Source organism: Penicillium angulare, assembly GCF_028827245.1.
Source record: "Penicillium angulare strain IBT 27051 chromosome Unknown utg000003l_segment0_segment0, whole genome shotgun sequence".
Classification (NCBI taxonomy): domain Eukaryota; kingdom Fungi; phylum Ascomycota; class Eurotiomycetes; order Eurotiales; family Aspergillaceae; genus Penicillium; species Penicillium angulare.
In genome coordinates this window covers 4,075,049-4,092,923 of record NW_026623162.1, presented here as the reverse complement: position 1 = coordinate 4,092,923, position 17,875 = coordinate 4,075,049, and the positions used below count along the sequence as shown (strand labels likewise).

At 46.9% G+C, this 17,875-nt stretch overlaps 6 protein-coding genes across 6 annotated transcripts; 2 read left to right on the top strand and 4 right to left on the bottom strand.

Annotated features, from left to right (window-relative positions):
* Positions 1-517: 517 nt before the first annotated feature.
* Positions 518-2,043, bottom strand: erg13 (hydroxymethylglutaryl-CoA synthase; the record flags this gene model as incomplete). Its single annotated transcript, XM_056919877.1, has 3 exons — positions 518-1,731; positions 1,815-1,917; positions 1,984-2,043. The coding sequence occupies 3 exons, from the start codon at positions 2,041-2,043 to the stop codon at positions 518-520; spliced, it is 1,377 nt and encodes a 458-aa protein (XP_056783035.1).
* Positions 2,044-3,078: 1,035 nt separating this feature from the next.
* On the bottom strand, positions 3,079-5,541 carry N7478_003662 (MFS transporter; the record flags this gene model as incomplete). The annotated part of the gene is made up of 3 exons (XM_056919876.1): positions 3,079-4,369; positions 4,468-4,621; positions 5,181-5,541. The coding sequence occupies 3 exons, from the start codon at positions 5,539-5,541 to the stop codon at positions 3,079-3,081; spliced, it is 1,806 nt and encodes a 601-aa protein (XP_056783034.1).
* Positions 5,542-7,529: 1,988 nt separating this feature from the next.
* On the bottom strand, positions 7,530-8,516 carry N7478_003661 (uncharacterized protein; the record flags this gene model as incomplete). The annotated part of the gene is made up of 4 exons (XM_056919875.1): positions 7,530-7,779; positions 7,849-7,991; positions 8,044-8,360; positions 8,447-8,516. The coding sequence occupies 4 exons, from the start codon at positions 8,514-8,516 to the stop codon at positions 7,530-7,532; spliced, it is 780 nt and encodes a 259-aa protein (XP_056783033.1).
* Positions 8,517-9,645: 1,129 nt separating this feature from the next.
* On the top strand, positions 9,646-11,744 carry N7478_003660 (choline transport protein; the record flags this gene model as incomplete). Its single annotated transcript, XM_056919874.1, has 8 exons — positions 9,646-9,804; positions 9,895-9,965; positions 10,035-10,058; positions 10,119-10,218; positions 10,318-10,390; positions 10,445-10,842; positions 10,894-11,223; positions 11,286-11,744. 8 exons carry the CDS (start codon positions 9,646-9,648, stop codon positions 11,742-11,744), a joined length of 1,614 nt encoding a protein of 537 aa, XP_056783032.1.
* A 634-nt stretch (positions 11,745-12,378) lies between these two features.
* N7478_003659 (M28 family metallopeptidase) lies at positions 12,379-15,018 on the top strand (the record flags this gene model as incomplete). Its single annotated transcript, XM_056919873.1, has 2 exons — positions 12,379-14,769; positions 14,836-15,018. 2 exons carry the CDS (start codon positions 12,379-12,381, stop codon positions 15,016-15,018), a joined length of 2,574 nt encoding a protein of 857 aa, XP_056783031.1.
* A 415-nt stretch (positions 15,019-15,433) lies between these two features.
* On the bottom strand, positions 15,434-17,717 carry N7478_003658 (uncharacterized protein; the record flags this gene model as incomplete). Its single annotated transcript, XM_056919872.1, has 5 exons — positions 15,434-15,829; positions 15,931-16,219; positions 16,284-16,692; positions 16,754-17,469; positions 17,566-17,717. 5 exons carry the CDS (start codon positions 17,715-17,717, stop codon positions 15,434-15,436), a joined length of 1,962 nt encoding a protein of 653 aa, XP_056783030.1.
* Positions 17,718-17,875: the final 158 nt, after the last annotated feature.

Below are 17,875 nucleotides of genomic sequence, written 5' to 3'. Positions count from 1 at the left end.
CAGATCTTCAAGATACCCTTTACAGGACCCTTCTTATTGGCCCCAATGGTACTCGGCATCCTACATCTTCCCACCCCCGCCCAAGACATTCCTACGAGTCCTCTACAGTGTACTATCCAAACTATACGAATGTCTCTATACCACCCAGTCTACTTTGCACCGAATGCTCCCAAGCAAGCTATTACTGGCACACAGAGAAAGGATTATTCCAAACTTATTTGTGGAAGATGAATAAATTTTGGTATATGCCGGAATGTAGCATGTCATATCATTATTTGCATCCTAGCCAATACAGATCTAGGGAGGTTCTAGCTTGTCTCATCAATCATCCGAAAAATAAATCGGGAAAGCAAAAGATTAAAAAAAGACACAAAATCAGCAAGGATGCACCTTGCACGGTCTATTGCGACACAAATTCAACAAAGAAAAGAAAACGCTGAGGGGAATCGTTTTGAGCCGTCTAAACAAGTGGTCATATCCACGGCAAATGAAAAACGGACAACGACAAGTCAATCGCTTATGCCTTGATCTCGTACTTGCGGCGGAACATGTCATCCACCTCGGTCAAGTAGTAGACACCAGACTGGATAGTCTCGACGTTACCGGAAGGCTTGAAGTTCTTCTTCAGGTGAGCGTGTTCACGCAGCTTGCACATCTCATCGTAGGCAGCGGGGGCGAGGACTGTGCGGGACTCAAGACGGTTCTTGAGGTCCAGCTTCTCAACCATCTCAGAGACATCGCCGACAATCTTGGCGCTGAACAGAGAAGAGGCGAGACCACTGCCGTAGCTGAAGAGACCGATACGCTTGGGATCGCTGGGGGAGAAAGTGATGTGGCTGAGCAAACTGGCAATACCGGCGTAGACGGTAGCGGTGTACATGTTACCGCAGAGACCGGCAACGTGAAGACCGGGCTGGACACGGTCAGCGAAGCGCTTCTTGGTCAGAGCCATGAAGGTCTTCTCGACAGCCTTGTCGGTCAGAGAGGCAGCGTAGTCGAGGTCACGGAGCTCAGGGGCAACCTCAGCGAAGGCGGGGTGGGAGGGGTTGGCAAGGTAGTCGTTGTAGAGCATGCGAGCGAAGGACTTCTGGACCAGCTTGCAGGTAGGGGCGTGGAAAAGGATGTAGTCGAAACGGTCCAGAGGGGTCTGAGACTCGTCGGTGGCACCGTTGTTGCCGTTGGTGTCGCCCTTGAGGAACTTCTCGCGGGCGTCGAAGGCCTTGTAGCAAGCATCAACAGCCTCGGTGTAGCACTTCAGGGAGAAGTGGCCGTCAACAACGGGGTACTCGCTGGTGAGGTCGGGCTTGTAGAAGTCGTAGGCGTGGGTGAGGTAAGAGGCACGGAGACCGGGCTCGAAGACAATAGGGGCATCGGGACCAATGAGCATGGCAACACAGCCAGCACCACCAGTGGGGCGGGCAGCGCCAGCGGCGTACAGAGCAATATCACCGCAGACAACAATGGCGTTGCGGCCGTCCCAGGCGGAGGACTCGAGCCAGTTGATGCTGTTGAAGACAGCGTTGGTACCACCGTAGCAGGCGTTGACGGTGTCAATACCCTCAATGTTGGTGTTGCCGTAAGGAGCGAACAGCTGCATCAGGACAGACTTGACGGACTTGGACTTGTCCAGAAGGGTCTCTGTGCCAACCTCGAGACGACCGACGGACTTGGGGTCGATGTTGTACTTCTTCATAAGGGAGGCGAGGGTGGTGAGGGACATGGAGTAGATGTCTGGAGAACGATCATGTTAGCTTTGGTCAGTATTTGAATTTGTATACGGGATTCAATTCCCCCTGGAGAAAGTGTTTTCGTACCCTCACGGTCATCACAAAAGCTCATCTTCTTCTGGCCGAGACCAATAGTGTATTTTCCCTCGCTGACGCCATCGTGCTTCTCGAGCTCAGTCTGGTCGACACACTAGAAAGAATTGTTAGTTTATTCCATTATTATAAGATTGATCCAGAATTTTCAGGGGCTACCAACCTGGGAAGGGAAGTAGACCTCAATGGCCTTGATACCGATGTTCTGAGGACGAGCGGCCATGGTGGGGGAGGGGTAATGTGGTGATTATTTTTAAAGGAGAAAGTAGCAATGTTAAAGACACACCACGCAGTGAGAATGAAACAAGAGATGAAGGAGAAGTAGAAAAGAAAGAGGGAAACAGGAAACTCTTAAAGACCAGAAAGATCTCCAGTGGGCGATCTTAAAAGAAGAAAAGGAGGTTGTTGTGTACTCGGATCTACCGTGTACGATCAGTCACCGTCTACTTTTTTTTTCTTTGCAGTGGAGATGTGTGTTGGCCTTCCTTTAAGCCGAAATTTGGGGGTTTAGATTCAATTCTGATCTGGCTAAATTGAATTAAATATCTAACTAACCAATTTGAGTTTGAAGTTTCTTCCATGTGGGAGAGATTCAGTGTAGCAGTGTTAGCTATACAAGCTCCGATGGTACCTGTTGTACCATAATGTTCCACTGTAGATCTGAGTCCTACTGTTATTGACTGTCAACTGGTCAACCCACAATTGAGATTTCCGCGCTGTTGACTACCGTGTACAATTCAGTCCATCTTATCTCGGATCACTGGATCCACTTGTCTTCAAAATCCTTGGAATCATTCCCACATCACGGAGTTCACGGAGGTTTCACTAACACAATATTCATGTAATATCCATCCAGGGTGGATCATTTCCTTCGGTACAATCGGTTCAATAAACCTGTATAGTGGTATGACGCCGGATTAAACCGCTCCAGGAATACTGATCTCAGGCTGTACATGGACTCTGTAGCCATGGCCAAGAAGCCTTGGAAGATACAATCCGTTGTCCGGGTGGCGAATGTTGACATGTGTCAAATTTACTGTGGGGGAAACTATAGAGATTTCGAATATGACATCAAAGGACCAGGATGTTTGAGAGACAAGGCATGTACCTAGTAGATACCTAGTTTGAGTAGCCGACAATATTGGAAAAAAAAATCAATCTTGAAAGAAATGTCTATACAAAGTACATACCAAACACATAAAAGCCCCTCGTGCAGTGCAAATGGATATTTCTTGATCCGGTTCTAGCCTCTAACAGACTAGTCCACAATGGTCTGATCACCGATCGCCTTCAACTTTTTGCTATACCGCATCAGCAGAAGCGGCATCGGCGCAAACATCAACACTAAAAACCCAACTAGTGTTCCACCCCAACCATGCCCCAGCGCAGAAAACATGGGCGGACCAACTAGGGGCAAAAACGCCGCTGTTGCATTTCGAGGCATCAGCATTGCGCTGATCGCACTGGTAGCATAGATTCCAAATGAATCAATGATATAGGTTTGCACGGAAATTGTCGTAACAGCGAGCGCGAACCCAATCATTCCGGTTCCGATAATGGGTACAACATATTGGATATGGTAACGGACTGTCCACCCGAAGAGTAGAAACCCACCACACATTAGAAAACATGCAAGGAAAACGGGCGGCAAGCGCTGTTCTGGTGAAGGCTCTTGTCCATTATGTCGATCTCGGACCATGCGAAGGTAGCGATCGAGAGCCCAGCTGCATAAGAGTGCCCCGAAGACCAGTCCCAGACAAAGACCTAGGAAGCTGAGCCCAGATGCACCTTCGGAGAAGTGATAATTTTCTTGGAATACCGGAGCGATTGTCGTCATGATCAGGTACGTGAATCCATATACGGCGCTGATGTAAATCGTGATCAAAGCGAGCACAGGGAATCGGAACAGTAAACGGAGAGGCCGGATAGCTGTCCGGAGTAATCTCTGGGTTGTCGTCTCATTGGAATTGTCATATTTCGATCGGAGAGCAGTGTTTCCTGTCTCTCGCACAAGCTGCTTAGCTCTACGCTGAAGAATTGTGACCTTATATGTCTCCCGATAGAAAGCGAAAAGAAGCAATGACAGAGTTCCGGATACAATGGTCGGCAGCCAAAAAGCCCATCGCCACCCGGCTCGTTCACCCAGGTAAGACCCAATGATCGGGCCAATGACTGGACCCAGTGCACCGGTAAGAGACATGATGGACATTGCACGTCCACGATGCTCTTCGGCAAATAAGTCCTTGACGATCCCAGGTCCGACGGGTGATGCGGCGGTTGCTGCTCCGCTAAGGAAGCGGAAGGCGATGATCATTTGGATGTTGGTACTTAGGGATGTGCCTACGAGAAAGGCAACGAAAAGGAAATTGGCGACGTGGAGAACCCATTGGCGGCCATATTGTTCGGACAGTGGACCCCATATCAAAGGAGCTATGATCTCGCCGAGCTCCCAGATTGAAACGATGAGGGTGCGATAGAGGGTGTTATCGGAGTTGAAATGAGCCAATATGGATGGTGACACGGGCGCTGCTATGATGGTACACAGTTGGCTGTTTTGATATGAGTATTGTCAGTACTTGCGTGATTCAATGTTGTTGCCTGGCATATCTTAATAGGTCAGGAAGTCATGGACTCATGCATCACGTACACAATTGTGGATAGACAAGCGGTCAATACCACTATGAACCATTTATATGTTGTCGACCAGTTCAAGGGATTTGAAGGGTCATCCTCGGTAAAATCGACCAGGTCAGGGGTGGAAGTCTGTTCCTGAGTTTGGCCAATGGTGATCATCACATCGCCTGAGGGCGCAGTCTTCTGTTTCATCTGGGGCCAGGACCACCTCGGTTTCAGCGGGGCGGAGAATGTCGACTAAAATCAGGTAGGTGAGATATCTGATATCCGAAGATGTCTCGGTACAATGATCTGGAAATTATCTCCCTATTCTCAAGGTTTTGTCTGTACCCTGTATCTATGAACGGGTAGAGTATGTAGTTGGTCACTGGATACTGACGGGAAGAGGGGAAAGCCGCAGCTCATAAAAAGCTCTGTAGTTTTCCCCCACCGGAAATGGCAGTTCCAGTGCGAATTTCAAGTGCAGGAAGAATAAAATTGGACTTGGATCAACGGGAGGGTGATTACAATGTGGTATTGTGTTACATTTAAACACCAAAAAGGAACGGTTGATCCATTCCTTGTTGAGCCCATTTTGATTGGTTCATTCGGATGATCGACAGCACTTGAGCCACCTAAGCCACTAGATCAAGACAACAAAACTATAATCATAAATACATTATGTAGACACCAGAACCAACACCCCTCCACATGTGCATCTCATATGTAGTCACACAATTTACTGACTAAATGGATCGGCATAGTGACCATGTTCCTGAAAGTACTGGTCCATCGCGTCATAATGTTCACTATCTCGAGGACAGAATGCATATCGCTCAACACTGTGCACAATTTTCTGATAGTCCGTCAATCGCTTATAGCAGGCATTGCGCTCTGGTGCTTGTGTCCAAGCGACCAGCTTATCGAAATCCTTGCACTGCATCATTTGTCCCTCACCGCCACCATTGTAAAGCTTCCGAGAGGGCATAGGAGTATCGTCGGCCTTGCACATAATATCTTGCCGTAAGGAATCTAAGCAGTGTTCAATGTGAGCTGCGGGAATTCGACCTTCTTCTCCAGCCCAAAGGTCATGGTATGTACGGCGCATTATTTTCTACTCGGAGAATTAGATGAGCGGCGTGTAAAAACTTCGGAAGTATACTCCCTAGGTGAAACAGATAGAATCTTACCAGGCAGTGCATCTGGTGAAACACTTTAACGAAATAGATTTGTCGATTATTGTCCCAAGGAAAGTCCCAGGACTCTTCAAGACCCTTCTCTTGAGCCCATTCTCGTGTAGGTGCGATCACCATCGGATCTATGCTTAGATTCTCCCACATCTCATTAGCTTCGGTCTCGTTGTGGCTGGTATATTCAGTATGATGGCTATAAGAAATCTGAACATCGTATGCGAGCCCCGCTAGTAACCAAATACAGTCAGATATCTCTAACCTGAACCGGTCTTGTTGACCACGATAATAAGTGGTGTCTGTCTTACAGTATGGAGATCTCTGGGCCGCAATCGCCTTCGATGGCTCAAGTTGATGGCCTGCGACACTTTTATATAGCTCTTGATAGCGATGCCATCCCCACGCAAGGGTCAAAGATAATAAAACAACAAGAATAGATAAAGTGCATGTTGTCCAGCTTTGTATTCTTGAAAGCTGCCGCCGAAGGGGACGAGATAGTGGAACCTCGTCGTCGTCGACCGTCTCGACTTTCTGATAAGGATACATAATGGCTCACAATGAACACCGTATATGAATAAAGAAGCAGATTGGAATTTTAACAAAACATTGACCGTCCAGTAATTTGGAAAAGGCAACTACCAGGTAATCAATGGTCGGCGACGCAGACTTGCAGGAATTGCGTTTTAGCCAAGCCCTCTTATGCGAGGGGAAGTGGTCATCATCAGGATTTCAGGCTCGATTCGAACATGATTACCGTTGCCTACCTACTTTTTGTTTTGGGGTTATGAATGCTATCAAGGAAAGTCGGTCACGAGCGAATAAGCGGATGTCTTTCTCAACCGCCCATGCAATAGTCCATTTTCATGTCACGTCGTTTGCCAAGAGCGCCCGTGGATCTACCGTAGATCCTTTCGATAATGAGTAAACTACGAGGTCTGCATACATACATACACCTTGGCCCCCCAAATCAATACGTTGGCATCTGCAAAATTCCCTCCTTGTAAGCCTTGTAAGGCGTCCGATGTTGCACCAAGTGCAAGACTGTTGGTTTAGCAGCGGTTACTGATTGGCTCCCGAGGTGCTGATGATGCAGCTTAAGCGAAATAAATTAGGGCCATGGGCGCGAATATTTAGGTCTATGAAAAGACAAACGTTGAAAGTGAGCTACAGATCTGCATCTTTTCATCCTTCGAAATCCTGCCCTTGTCTAGATCTTATCTAGTATGTTTTCTTCTCTCACGGGTCACAATCCATCATCACATCACACTTCGTCTTGCTGTCGCGTGGTCAATTGGCATTGCGCCTTATATAAGTAGATCCTCGATACCTCGACTATCATCTATCATAGCCAAAATTACAATTGATCATTTTCAGGTCCCTTCAAGCTTCTGTCCGTACACAAAATGTCTCCTCTTTTGCCAAGTTGGTACTAATGTTAGTTGCAGGATTCAATAATACCTTCCCCCCCCCACCTTCAATAAAAGGTCCGCCACAACAGGTTGCCCCTTTTTTCTATTTCTCTTGAAATTCATTACTTAACCTGTTTGGTTTTTTATTTTAGTCGAACAAAATGCGTTTCTTCGCTTTCCTCGGCTTGGCTCTGGCCACTGTCGTCGCTGCCCAGCCAATTTCCTCCCCCGAAGAGAAGGACGCTCGCGATCTTGGAAGTCCTGAGATTGAGATTGCCGCAATCAATTAGAGAGCTTGAATCCAGTTATATTAGCTTTTTATGTTAAGACGTGGAATGTGATCACTAGTTCTGTGTACTTGGAAATCAATAAAGGTCAATGATTTATCATCAATTTACACGAATTGTTCTGTGAAATCCGTTTATTACTAAATAAATTGTTTGCAAATTAACTATATTATGTAGACCCCATATATTAAGGTTCCAATCATTACTAGTTTATTTCTCAGATTGTCTGAGTGTACTTCGTGACCCCATTGTTGCTGACTCCATCTCGGTCAAACGAAACATTCCACTTGGGAACGATTCTAAGAAATCGCGAAGATGAGGCATACAAGCCGAAACAATGGTCACGGTCTGAAGAACTTGGCTGCACATAACCCACGGCCAGATATCAAGCTGCAGAGCACAGCCGCGAGAACTAAAAGCTTCGGTGTAACTGAGCTGGACGCCGGTTACGGCAATATCCCTAGTTAAAAGATATCACGTTAGACGTAAGCGCATTCGAATACGTGGTTTCACAGCCTTGTAAACTCACATTATCCTGACGCTAAAGCAACTAATCACCATTACTCGAGTCCACTTCTTCATGTGAAGGCGCGAGACGAATACGATAATTGTGGCGAATATTAAAGTTTCAATAGTAATATTTGTCGCACCAAAGTACCTCCACAAGGCAACCTATGAGCGCTGTTAGATCGTATCGTGACCGATTCGATACTTTCTGACTTACAGTGTTGATGCAGGATCCGTGTGCTAAATCCCATACATCTAGGGGCGAGCACTGGACTGTGGTCGCAACCAACATACTCAGAGTCCATAAGACGATAAAAGTTGCGGTCGCTATTATCATCTTTCTCACTTGGGTGGGTGACAAAAGCAATGAAAAGAGTGCAATGAGCGACATCTTTGCAAATCCAATGGTCAATGTATGGCATATCTCCATGCCGTAAAGGCCTAGTTGCACCTTTTTGAGGCTATCATCTGTGCAGGTCTCATCGGATTTGCCCAGACCGTGAGTAGCAGCGATAGATACAGCAACACATGCGCCTATATTACATAGCTGGGGCATTATTATAATTAGTATCCTGTGGATGAAAAAGGTGATACAGATCCAAGGGAAAGGAACAACATACCAAAGTCGCCGAAAGCAGAGTGAAGCTCAAAAATTTCCTTCTCAAAAGTGACCAACTTGCCAATATACATCCAGCCAGGGCTCCCCCGGATACAATCGCAAGGAACCAGCTGACGATTTTGAGAGCAGCTGTATGATCTTGCATCCCTTCGTTTCAGAGCTCGAACAAAGAAGCAGAATAAAAAAGAATGTGCTAGTGTTGAGTCAGCATGGGGAGATCGAAGGAAGAGGATCGGTGAGATCCTGCCAGCATTCTTTTAACAAAGCTGACAGGGGTTCTAATAGTGACTGGGGAAGAGACGAGCAGTCTAGGCGGGGATGGGGAGGGATGCGCCATGGAATCTTACCAAACAAAGAGAACCAGAAACTTGCACTCCAAAGCTTGATACTAACAAAGGGATCCAGACTTTAGTTAAATGTAACTCAGCCATCCAGTGTCTTAGGTAAAATCAAATAATGTTCGAATAAAAAAGACACCGCTATAATAGCACGTAGTATTTTCTCCCCAGCCCTCCCTTCATATGTCTGCAGGATCAAACTGATCAATTAATAGTATGCACGGGTACCCCTGGACGGCAGGATTCAATATGGGGCTACCCATGGGGGAAGTAAGATACAAAATATCAAATATGCTGAAGACCATGCTGTAGAACCCCAGACCGTATCAAATCCATGATCCATTGGCCAGACTGAACAATTACGACCTCTCTACATTTCTCGCCCCCCATCATCAAGCTAATCCCCACCCGTCTAGATAAGTGCCAAGAAGGAATGTACTGGTTCCAGCATCCCTGTCCAGCTGCCGCAACCTGCATGGGGTTACAATCGTACAGCTCTTCGCACTCTCCCAAAGCCTTTCCGGCATTTCGAGCCCGGACTGGCCGCCCGTGAAAGAAGCAAACTTGGTCAGATTATGCGAGAGATCTGCGTAGACTTGAAATAAGCTTTAAACGCAATCCTTTCTTTGTTCTATTCCTTTTCTTATACCCCACTACAATAGAGAAGATTAGACAGGGGGGAAGTAGAAAGTCGCATGAAGGTCTCCACTGAGCAGGGGGTTCTGCATACTTTTTATTCTCCCTAAGCTGAGCATATTTCCACGTGGATTTTTCTCGGTGACCTCTTTCTTTCTTTCTTTCTACTTTCTTTCTTTCTTTCCATTTTCCATCTGCCATTTACAAAGGCTTGGTAATAGCAGTCATGGATATGGAATTGGGAACTGTGCATGCTACGAAGAGTCAAAGTGAGTTTGCTTGGGCGGAGACTGGGCGGAGTATGGCAACAAGTAAGAAGAGTGGTAGTTCGCTCAGTCGCGATGCTCAAGACCTTGCTCGGGTTGGGAAAAAAGATGTCTTGAAGGTAGGATATTGCTTTTTTCCCTACCCTATACTTGCCATGTGCTATACTGCTAGACTTTTATATCGGTTAGCTAACTCAATTTCTGTATAGCGACGATTTGGTTTAACGAGTATCATTGGGTTTACTTGTAGTTTGATGCTGACATGGGAGGCAATTATGATGTTTGTGATCATGTTCAATGTTTCTCTCTGTTTCATTGGCATTTCTAACCTAAATATGATGTGATATAGGAACCTAAGTCTGGGACTTATGGAGTAAGGTTCCATTTTGCTATACCTCGCGCCTGAGTATACTATTGACTAACCGCTTTACAGTGGAGGACCTGCGGGTCTTGTCTATGGATATATCGGGGTATGGCTTGGGTTCATCAGTGTTGCCATTGTCATGGGGGAATTGGCAAGCATGATGCCATCAGTAAGTTTTTTCCTTCGCAACTAGAATTAGTTTCCTATTTTGTGATCAAGAAAGGTTAAATTTCGTCTAACATGGTCTAACATGGTGCTCATCAACTAGGCCGGCGGACAATACCACTGGACGAGTATTCTTGCTCCAAAGTCCACGAAGAAATTCCTGAGCTACATCACCGGTATATGAGGATCTGTCGAGATTGACTTGACCTGGACTGACACTGCCGGTATAGGTTGCGTTTGTATCTTCGCATGGACATGTGCCCCAACAGCGGCAATCTACCTTGCTGGTAGTGTTCTTCAAAGCACTATAGCAACAAACAACCCCCAATATGACCCCAAGGGATGGCATGTCACACTTATAATGTGGGCAATCTTGGCCGTCTGCACAGTTATGAATACGTGTCTGGGGATGGTGTTGCCAGTCGTTGAAGTTTTCATTCTTATAGTTCACATCTTTGGCTTCTTCGCAGTCTTGATTCCTCTCTTATACCTCGGGCCCCGCTCCTCGGCATCGTCTGTCTTCTCGACATCATGGGAGATGGGTGGATGGGACGATGTTACATTGGCCACATTTATCGGAATGAAGGGCGCCGTTGCAGCTTTTCTAGGAACCGATGGCGCTGTTCATGTGAGCAGCTTACCCTCTACCTACAAGTTTCATTGCTAACATGCGGATTAGATGGCCGAGGAAGTTGCAAATAGTAGCACAGCCGTACCTCAGTCTATGCTTGCTGCCATTATCATCAATGGAGGGCTGGGCTTCGGGGTTTTGCTTGCTTTCCTATTCACTGCTGGCGACATCCAGGGAATTCTTCAATCCAGTTCTTCATACCCATTTATCGGTATTCTGGAAAATGCCACCGGTAGCAAGAGCTGTGCGGTTGTACTCTCAAGTATGGTTTCCGCATTGCAGATTTGTGCTGGACTCGCTGGTATCTCATCAGGTGGCCGTATGCTATGGGCCTTCTCGCGTGAGCGAGCTATCCCAGGTTGGGAATGGATCAGCCAGGTATTTATCACAACTACCAATATTTGAGGTGATTTTCCAGACTAACTATTGATTCTGCATAGGTTCAAAAACGAGTTGGAATCCCATTCCACAGCACATGTGTGATTGTGGTTGCAGCTGGTCTACTTAGTCTGATCAACATTGGATCTTCAGCGGTACTCAACATCATTATATCTTTGGTACTTCAGGCATTTTTCTCCTCATATATTCTTTCCCTCTCTTTGATCTTATATCGGAGATGGAAGGGAGATATTGCGGATTCTACTCAAAATACCACCAATGATGCTATGGTTTGGGGCCCTTTCCGACTAAAAGGCTGGCTTGGAATCATGAACAACATTTTCGCTATTATTTTCTCCACGGTTATGATGTTCTTTGGTTCCTGGTCAACTACCAAACACCCTAAGCCTGAAGAGGTGAACTATAGTGTTGCTATCTTTGTTGGAGTGACTCTTCTGTGTACTGGATACTACTTCGGCTGGGCAAGAAAGCACTATACGGGACATGTAGTGGAAGCATAAAAAAAAGGGTCTGCTAAGGCTGTGCATATTTATGGGAGCAAGATAAGCCTGTTAATTTACTTACATACCTGCATATGAATTTGTGTTAATACATTTCCATTACTAATTTTCAACACTTGCAGCTGTGGGTCCACATGAAGTACTAAGTACTGAACACGCCGATCCCACCCTCGGAAGGGATTTGTAGTGAAAACTGGCTGAACCCATGGTTTCTTTCCATAATTTCAGTATATTCAGTAAATATTACATATATATATATATATATATCATAGATCGTGAAATAATTAACATATAGGAATACATGCAGAGAAAGACGCGCGTTTAAAGGTTCCCTGAACGGCCAATCGCGGGTCTGCCAATGTCCCGATCCAACGGCGATTAGATAGTGAGCGACTCGGAGGCGTGGAAAGAGGCGCAGGCTTCCATCTCACCTTCATCTAATACCCCCAACCTTGGAAAGCTGAACCAACGCCCCTCTCACTCGTTCGGGCATTTGCATCATATAGCCTCATCCCTATTCATCGGGATGTTAGAGACTCGTTTCCTGGCTCTGATAAGCAGATCATGATCTTCTGGTTCTCCGCATCCGCGCCCTCCACCTGCTACGGCTCCTGGCAGCCTACCCCGTGCCACCATGGGCGACGATAAATTCGAGTACGAAGCTCTCCCGATCCCCTCCTATGAGGAAGCCACCGCTCAACCCTCCTCCTCCCGCGATAACCTTGGCGATGGCACCGATGCCGAACGTCAGGGGCTCCTCGGTCGCCAGAACTCCCATTATCAGCCCCCAACCGTCGAATCCGTCCGCGGTAGTCTAGATGACCTTGCCTCGTCGATATCGGGGTCATCCCGAGGCTCGGCGGAGGAGTTGCGCAGAGAACTGGACCAAATGGACGTCGATGACTCTGCAACATCCTCCAGCTCACGCCCTCGATTACGATACCGGTTCTCTAAACGGTTTCCCACTCTTACCCGTACCCTGTCCGCGATTCACCGGCCGTTACAACGATATCTCCCCAGCCTTCCGTCCTTCCGCTTTGATTTCAGTGCCAACAATATACGTCAGCGCCTGAGGGATCAAGGATGTCTCATGCTGTTGCGGCTTTTCGCCCTGATGTTAGTCGTGACTCTGGTCTATGTGTTTTTTATTGGGGACATCTTCAATTTGAACAATCGCATGATCATGGGCCAAACATATAGTTCGTCGTCGGTCGAAAACTTTGTCCAGGGCAACATCAACGATACACATATCGCCGAAACTCTCAGACACATTACCTCATTTCCCCATATCGCCGGAACCGAAGGTAGCTTTTATCTAGCGGAGTGGGTGGAAGAGGCGTTCCACCGAGCGGGATTCGATGCGGTCGAGCGAGAGGAATTCCAAGTATATTTGAATTATCCGAAGGATGATGGTCGCAAAGTGGCTATCATCGATCCCCCACATTTGGTATGGGAAGCGACTCTCGAAGAGAATGATTCCAAAACTCCAACATTTCATGGCCACTCCAAGTCCGGCAATGTTACCGGTCCTTTAGTATACGCCAATTTTGGTTCTCGGGAAGATTTCCAACTGCTCGCCGACCAGGGTATCTCTCTCAACGGCACAATCGCCCTTGTCCGATACTACGGGACCGAGTCAGATCGCGCTCTCAAAATCAAGGCAGCCGAACTCGCTGGAGCGGCGGGCTGTATTATTTATTCAGACCCATCTCAAGATGGATTTATTAAAGGTCCCGCTTTTCCAAAGGGACGGTATATGCCAGCTGACGGCGTTCAACGGGGCGGTGTTAGCCTTATGTCTTATGTTGTCGGAGACGTTTTAAGTCCCGGGTGGGCATCTACCCCAGACGAGAAGCACAGGTTATCTCTGGAAGACAGTCCTGGCCTACACCATATTCCCAGTCTTCCGATCGCCTGGCGCGATGCACAGCGGTTGCTACAAGCGCTGGAGGGCCATGGCTCCAAGGTTCCCAAAGACTGGGTCGGTGGAGTACCAAAGATCCAGGGCTGGTGGACCGGTGATCAGGATTCGCCTATTGTGAACTTGATGAACCTGCAGGATGAGATTAAAAGAATGCCGATCTACAACGTTCACGGAACAATTCTCGGGTTGGAAGAGCGTGATAAGAAAATTATTGTGGGCAATCACCGCGACTCGTGGTGTATGGGAAGTGTAGATCCTGGCAGTGGCACTGCCGTCTTTCTGGAGGTCGTGCGAGCCTTCGGCGAGCTTCTCAACTATGGATGGCGGCCACTTCGCACTATTGAATTTGTGAGTTGGGACGCTGAGGAATACAACCTCATCGGTTCCACGGAACACGTTGAAAAAGAGATTGAGAACCTTAGAAGCAACGCTTATGCGTACTTAAACGTTGATGTCGGTGTCTCTGGCTCTGAGTTCCGCGTCTCAGGATCACCCGTTTTCGAGCGTACTGTGATGCAAATTCTAGGACGTCTCAACGACCCTAGTGCCAATAAAACATTGAAGGAGCTTTGGGAGGAGAAAGGAACCAAATTCGAACCACTTGGTGCTGGCAGCGATTATGTTGCGTTCCAAGATATTGCAGGAACCTCGAGCATTGATTTTGGATTTGAAGGAGACGCGTATCCCTACCACAGCTGCTACGAGTCCTATGAGTGGATGGAGCACTTTGGCGATCCCGGCTTCCAATACCACAAGCTCCTCGCTGAGTTCTGGAGTCTTCTCTTACTGGATCTTTCCGAAAACCCTATGCTTCCGTTCGACATGCAAGCATATTCTAGATCCGTTACAGGCTGGGTCGAAGACTTGGATAAATTCACGAAGGATAACAAGGCCGACGTCAATCTGGAGGCTATGTTCAATGCTGCTTCAGATCTGGAAAGTAACACTGCACAGTTTGAATCTTGGAACCAGGTCTGGCATGATACTGTCTGGGGCTCTGGAGGATACGAAACCAATGTCATGGCAATTCAACGTCTCAACCATAATCTCCGGATGGCCAGTTTCGATACTCATCTATTGGATCTGGAAAAGGGCGGCGGTGTAAGCTCTTTACCCTTCACTCTTACGTATTCCTCAACTTCTTGACTAATTCCTCATGTTCTCCAGATTCCCAACCGCACTCAATTCCGACATGTCATCTTCGGGCCTGAACTATGGTCCGGTTACGATGCTTCTATCTTCCCAGCCATCCGTGATACGATTAACACAGGCAACTGGACCCTTGCTCAACACTGGATCGACCGTGTTGCCAACGTGATCCACACTGCCAGTACGAATCTCCTGCACTAAATGTATAATAATTCCTCTTCCTTTTCCTTTGCCTCACTCTTGCTCCCTCTCCGTCTGTCTATTATCTCTCTCGCATACGCCCTGCACGTTTCTCCATGGGCATTTTCACTGCTATCCAACCTAGACATTGTACAGTCTGTCTATGTTGGGATTTTTCACATCGACAGGTGCCTTGTCTCTGCATCGTTTGTTCTCATACATATACCAATCATACTTCTTGCTGTGATTTTACTGGCAAGTACTTTATTTAGATCTATCTGATTTATCTCGTCGCTGTGAATAAATACGTTTCAACTCCCGCGCATTCGAACAAATATCATTGAGATTGGGTATCAGTAAAATCAGTAACCAGACCAATTTATAGTCAAAATATAGCAAAAGTAGGTATTTAATATTTATGGCCGGGTCCCAACCCCTAGACACCAGGCAAGGGCGGATCAACCGCTAATAAAGCAGGATGGTCAGCAAGAGACTGCCAAAAGCCAGCCTCGAAATCCCACAGGTCCTGACTCAACAATGCAGCCCAATCATCACTTCCCTCTTCATGATGTCCCTGAAGCTCCGACCCTATCGTCGGAACAACATCAGAATTAAATGAGTCCAGGAACCGCTGAATTGTCTGCGTCGCCCTGGACAAAAGCGCATAGTTAGGGTCACCCAGACGAACAATAGTTCCCATCTGCACTTCTGCCACAAATACACTGAGATCCCGCAGAAGCTTTGTACGGGAAATACTCGTCGCCGTAGTTGTATGCTGTTTTAGGAGGGCTAGAAGAATTATTCCCGCGGCTGGGAGACCGTAATATGCGACCTATAATTGCGACAGAGAGTCAGCGGGTACTACATTATCCATTCAAGAATAGAAAGGGTATTGAACATCTTCATTCTGTTTTTTGTCCATTGGCTACATACCTTCCATACAAGGCCAGTGCCTGAATTGATTATTTGATCGCGGAGGAGAATTACCTCCACAACGATAGAAAGCATTTGTCCCGCTGTTTCGATGATGGGGATATCAGGTTCAGTAAGCGTATTCAATAATAAGAGGCGAAGTAAGAATAGCACATGCAAATGCTGAAGTCGAACGTGAGCGAGAAAATCTCTACCAAAGGGTGTACGAGCACACTGCTTAAGACTGCTTTCCAGGCGGAAATGGGCCGGGAGTGCACGCCACTGTTCTTCGGCACTTAATTGGATTTTGCTATTGTTCGGTCATTATTAGCTGTGTATCACTCAAATGGGTGGTTGGTGTATAGATCAAGTACCTTGCTTTCTCGACGCATTTTTTATCTTGCTTATCCTGCAATAGTTCCCATACCTCCTCTTTTAGAAATGCGCAGAGTGCGGACCAGCGCGAATCCGCCCGGTATCCGGGTTTAGAATCAGGATGCCAGACATGTTGATTAAGATGGTTATTTAATATGATATCGCTGTCTGGTTGTGAATTTGTCTGGCAGGATGGAATCTGAAAGTGACAGAAGCGTTTATTCATTCTAGGTGGGCGACCTAGGAAGATAGCAATATTCTTGTCTGCTGAGTATATGCGCGCAAATGCGGACTTCCGCAACTCCATGAGAAACCGCGGAATACCGGGTTTTGCCTCGAGGTTCTCGTGATATCCCATAGCGAAGGTTGAGGAGATGACATCGCCAAGTTTGCGCCATGAATGATAACCTTTCGGATATTAGCGGGGGAATGTAGAAGTCGGGAAGAAAAGAATGAAAGAAAGGCTCACTCTCGTCACCGTCCACGTAAGAATGAACAATAAAGTTCTCATACTGAATTATTAGTTGTAGATCATTCAGGCAGTCAAGTGAGAGTGAGATCTCCAGCGCAAAATCACAAAGTTTAGTAGCAAGTCGGCGCAAATTATACTGGTCTTCATCTGATGTATAAAGAGATGGAAAGAAAGGAATATCAATAGTCGCCCGACTAACAGCCGCAAAGAATATCCCAATTGTTTCCCAGCGACAATTCTGCTCCATAAATTGCGTCGAGAACTCGGATAGATCCATAGACTGGTGAAACTTCAACGGTTGCGCTGAGTTGTGGAGTAAACGTCTCGCATATACTAAATGCCAATTCTCGTCATTTGATGCAAATAGCTTGCTCACGCTCTCGGCACACTGTGCGACAAAAGGTTCTGCAAGAGCTAGGTTTGCGCCTTTGGACAACCAAAACATAACTAGCTCTTTCATAGCAGATAGTGGATATGCCTTTAGCAGGTGTCGGAGGACATCAGCGCCCTGTAGCAGCAAGTAGTTGTCGCCGATCCATTGCGGTGTTGGAGATTCGGAGACGCCCGTATGAGCTCCGGCGTTCGGTTCTCCGTCGGTCGTGATATGCTTGAATATAGCCGCGTGACTGGATGAACCTAGGTAACCTGGATTCGGATATGGGTTGCGCCGGGGAGTGAACGTGGGCGAAGAAGGGTCTGGTGAGGATAAATCACTTTGAATAAAATCTCAAAGATTAGTCTTGTAGTCTCAAAGAGTCGATTTGAAGGTTGTCGCATCTATTCTTTGATCCCTAGAGGTCCCCACTTACCTCGGTTTCTCGACGCGCCTCCGCTTAAACGGCGCAGTGCGATAAATACATATACCTTTGCTGGACCTACATCGCGAACATACAGGTTGTTCGTGATCGCATGCTTGTTTTGCCTTCCGACAAGCTTCACAGGCAGCTTGTCTGGAAGCCATGTGTAAATGATAATAATAATAAAAAGGTGGGTAAAGGGTGTAGCGGAGAGTAGTCCGTAGGGCGTAAGGCGCAAAAAAAAAAAGACTTTTCGGTTAAGAGCGGAGTCTGTCCGTAGTAACGGAGCTTGCCTAGTAGGTATCGGCCCAGTCGGCGATAA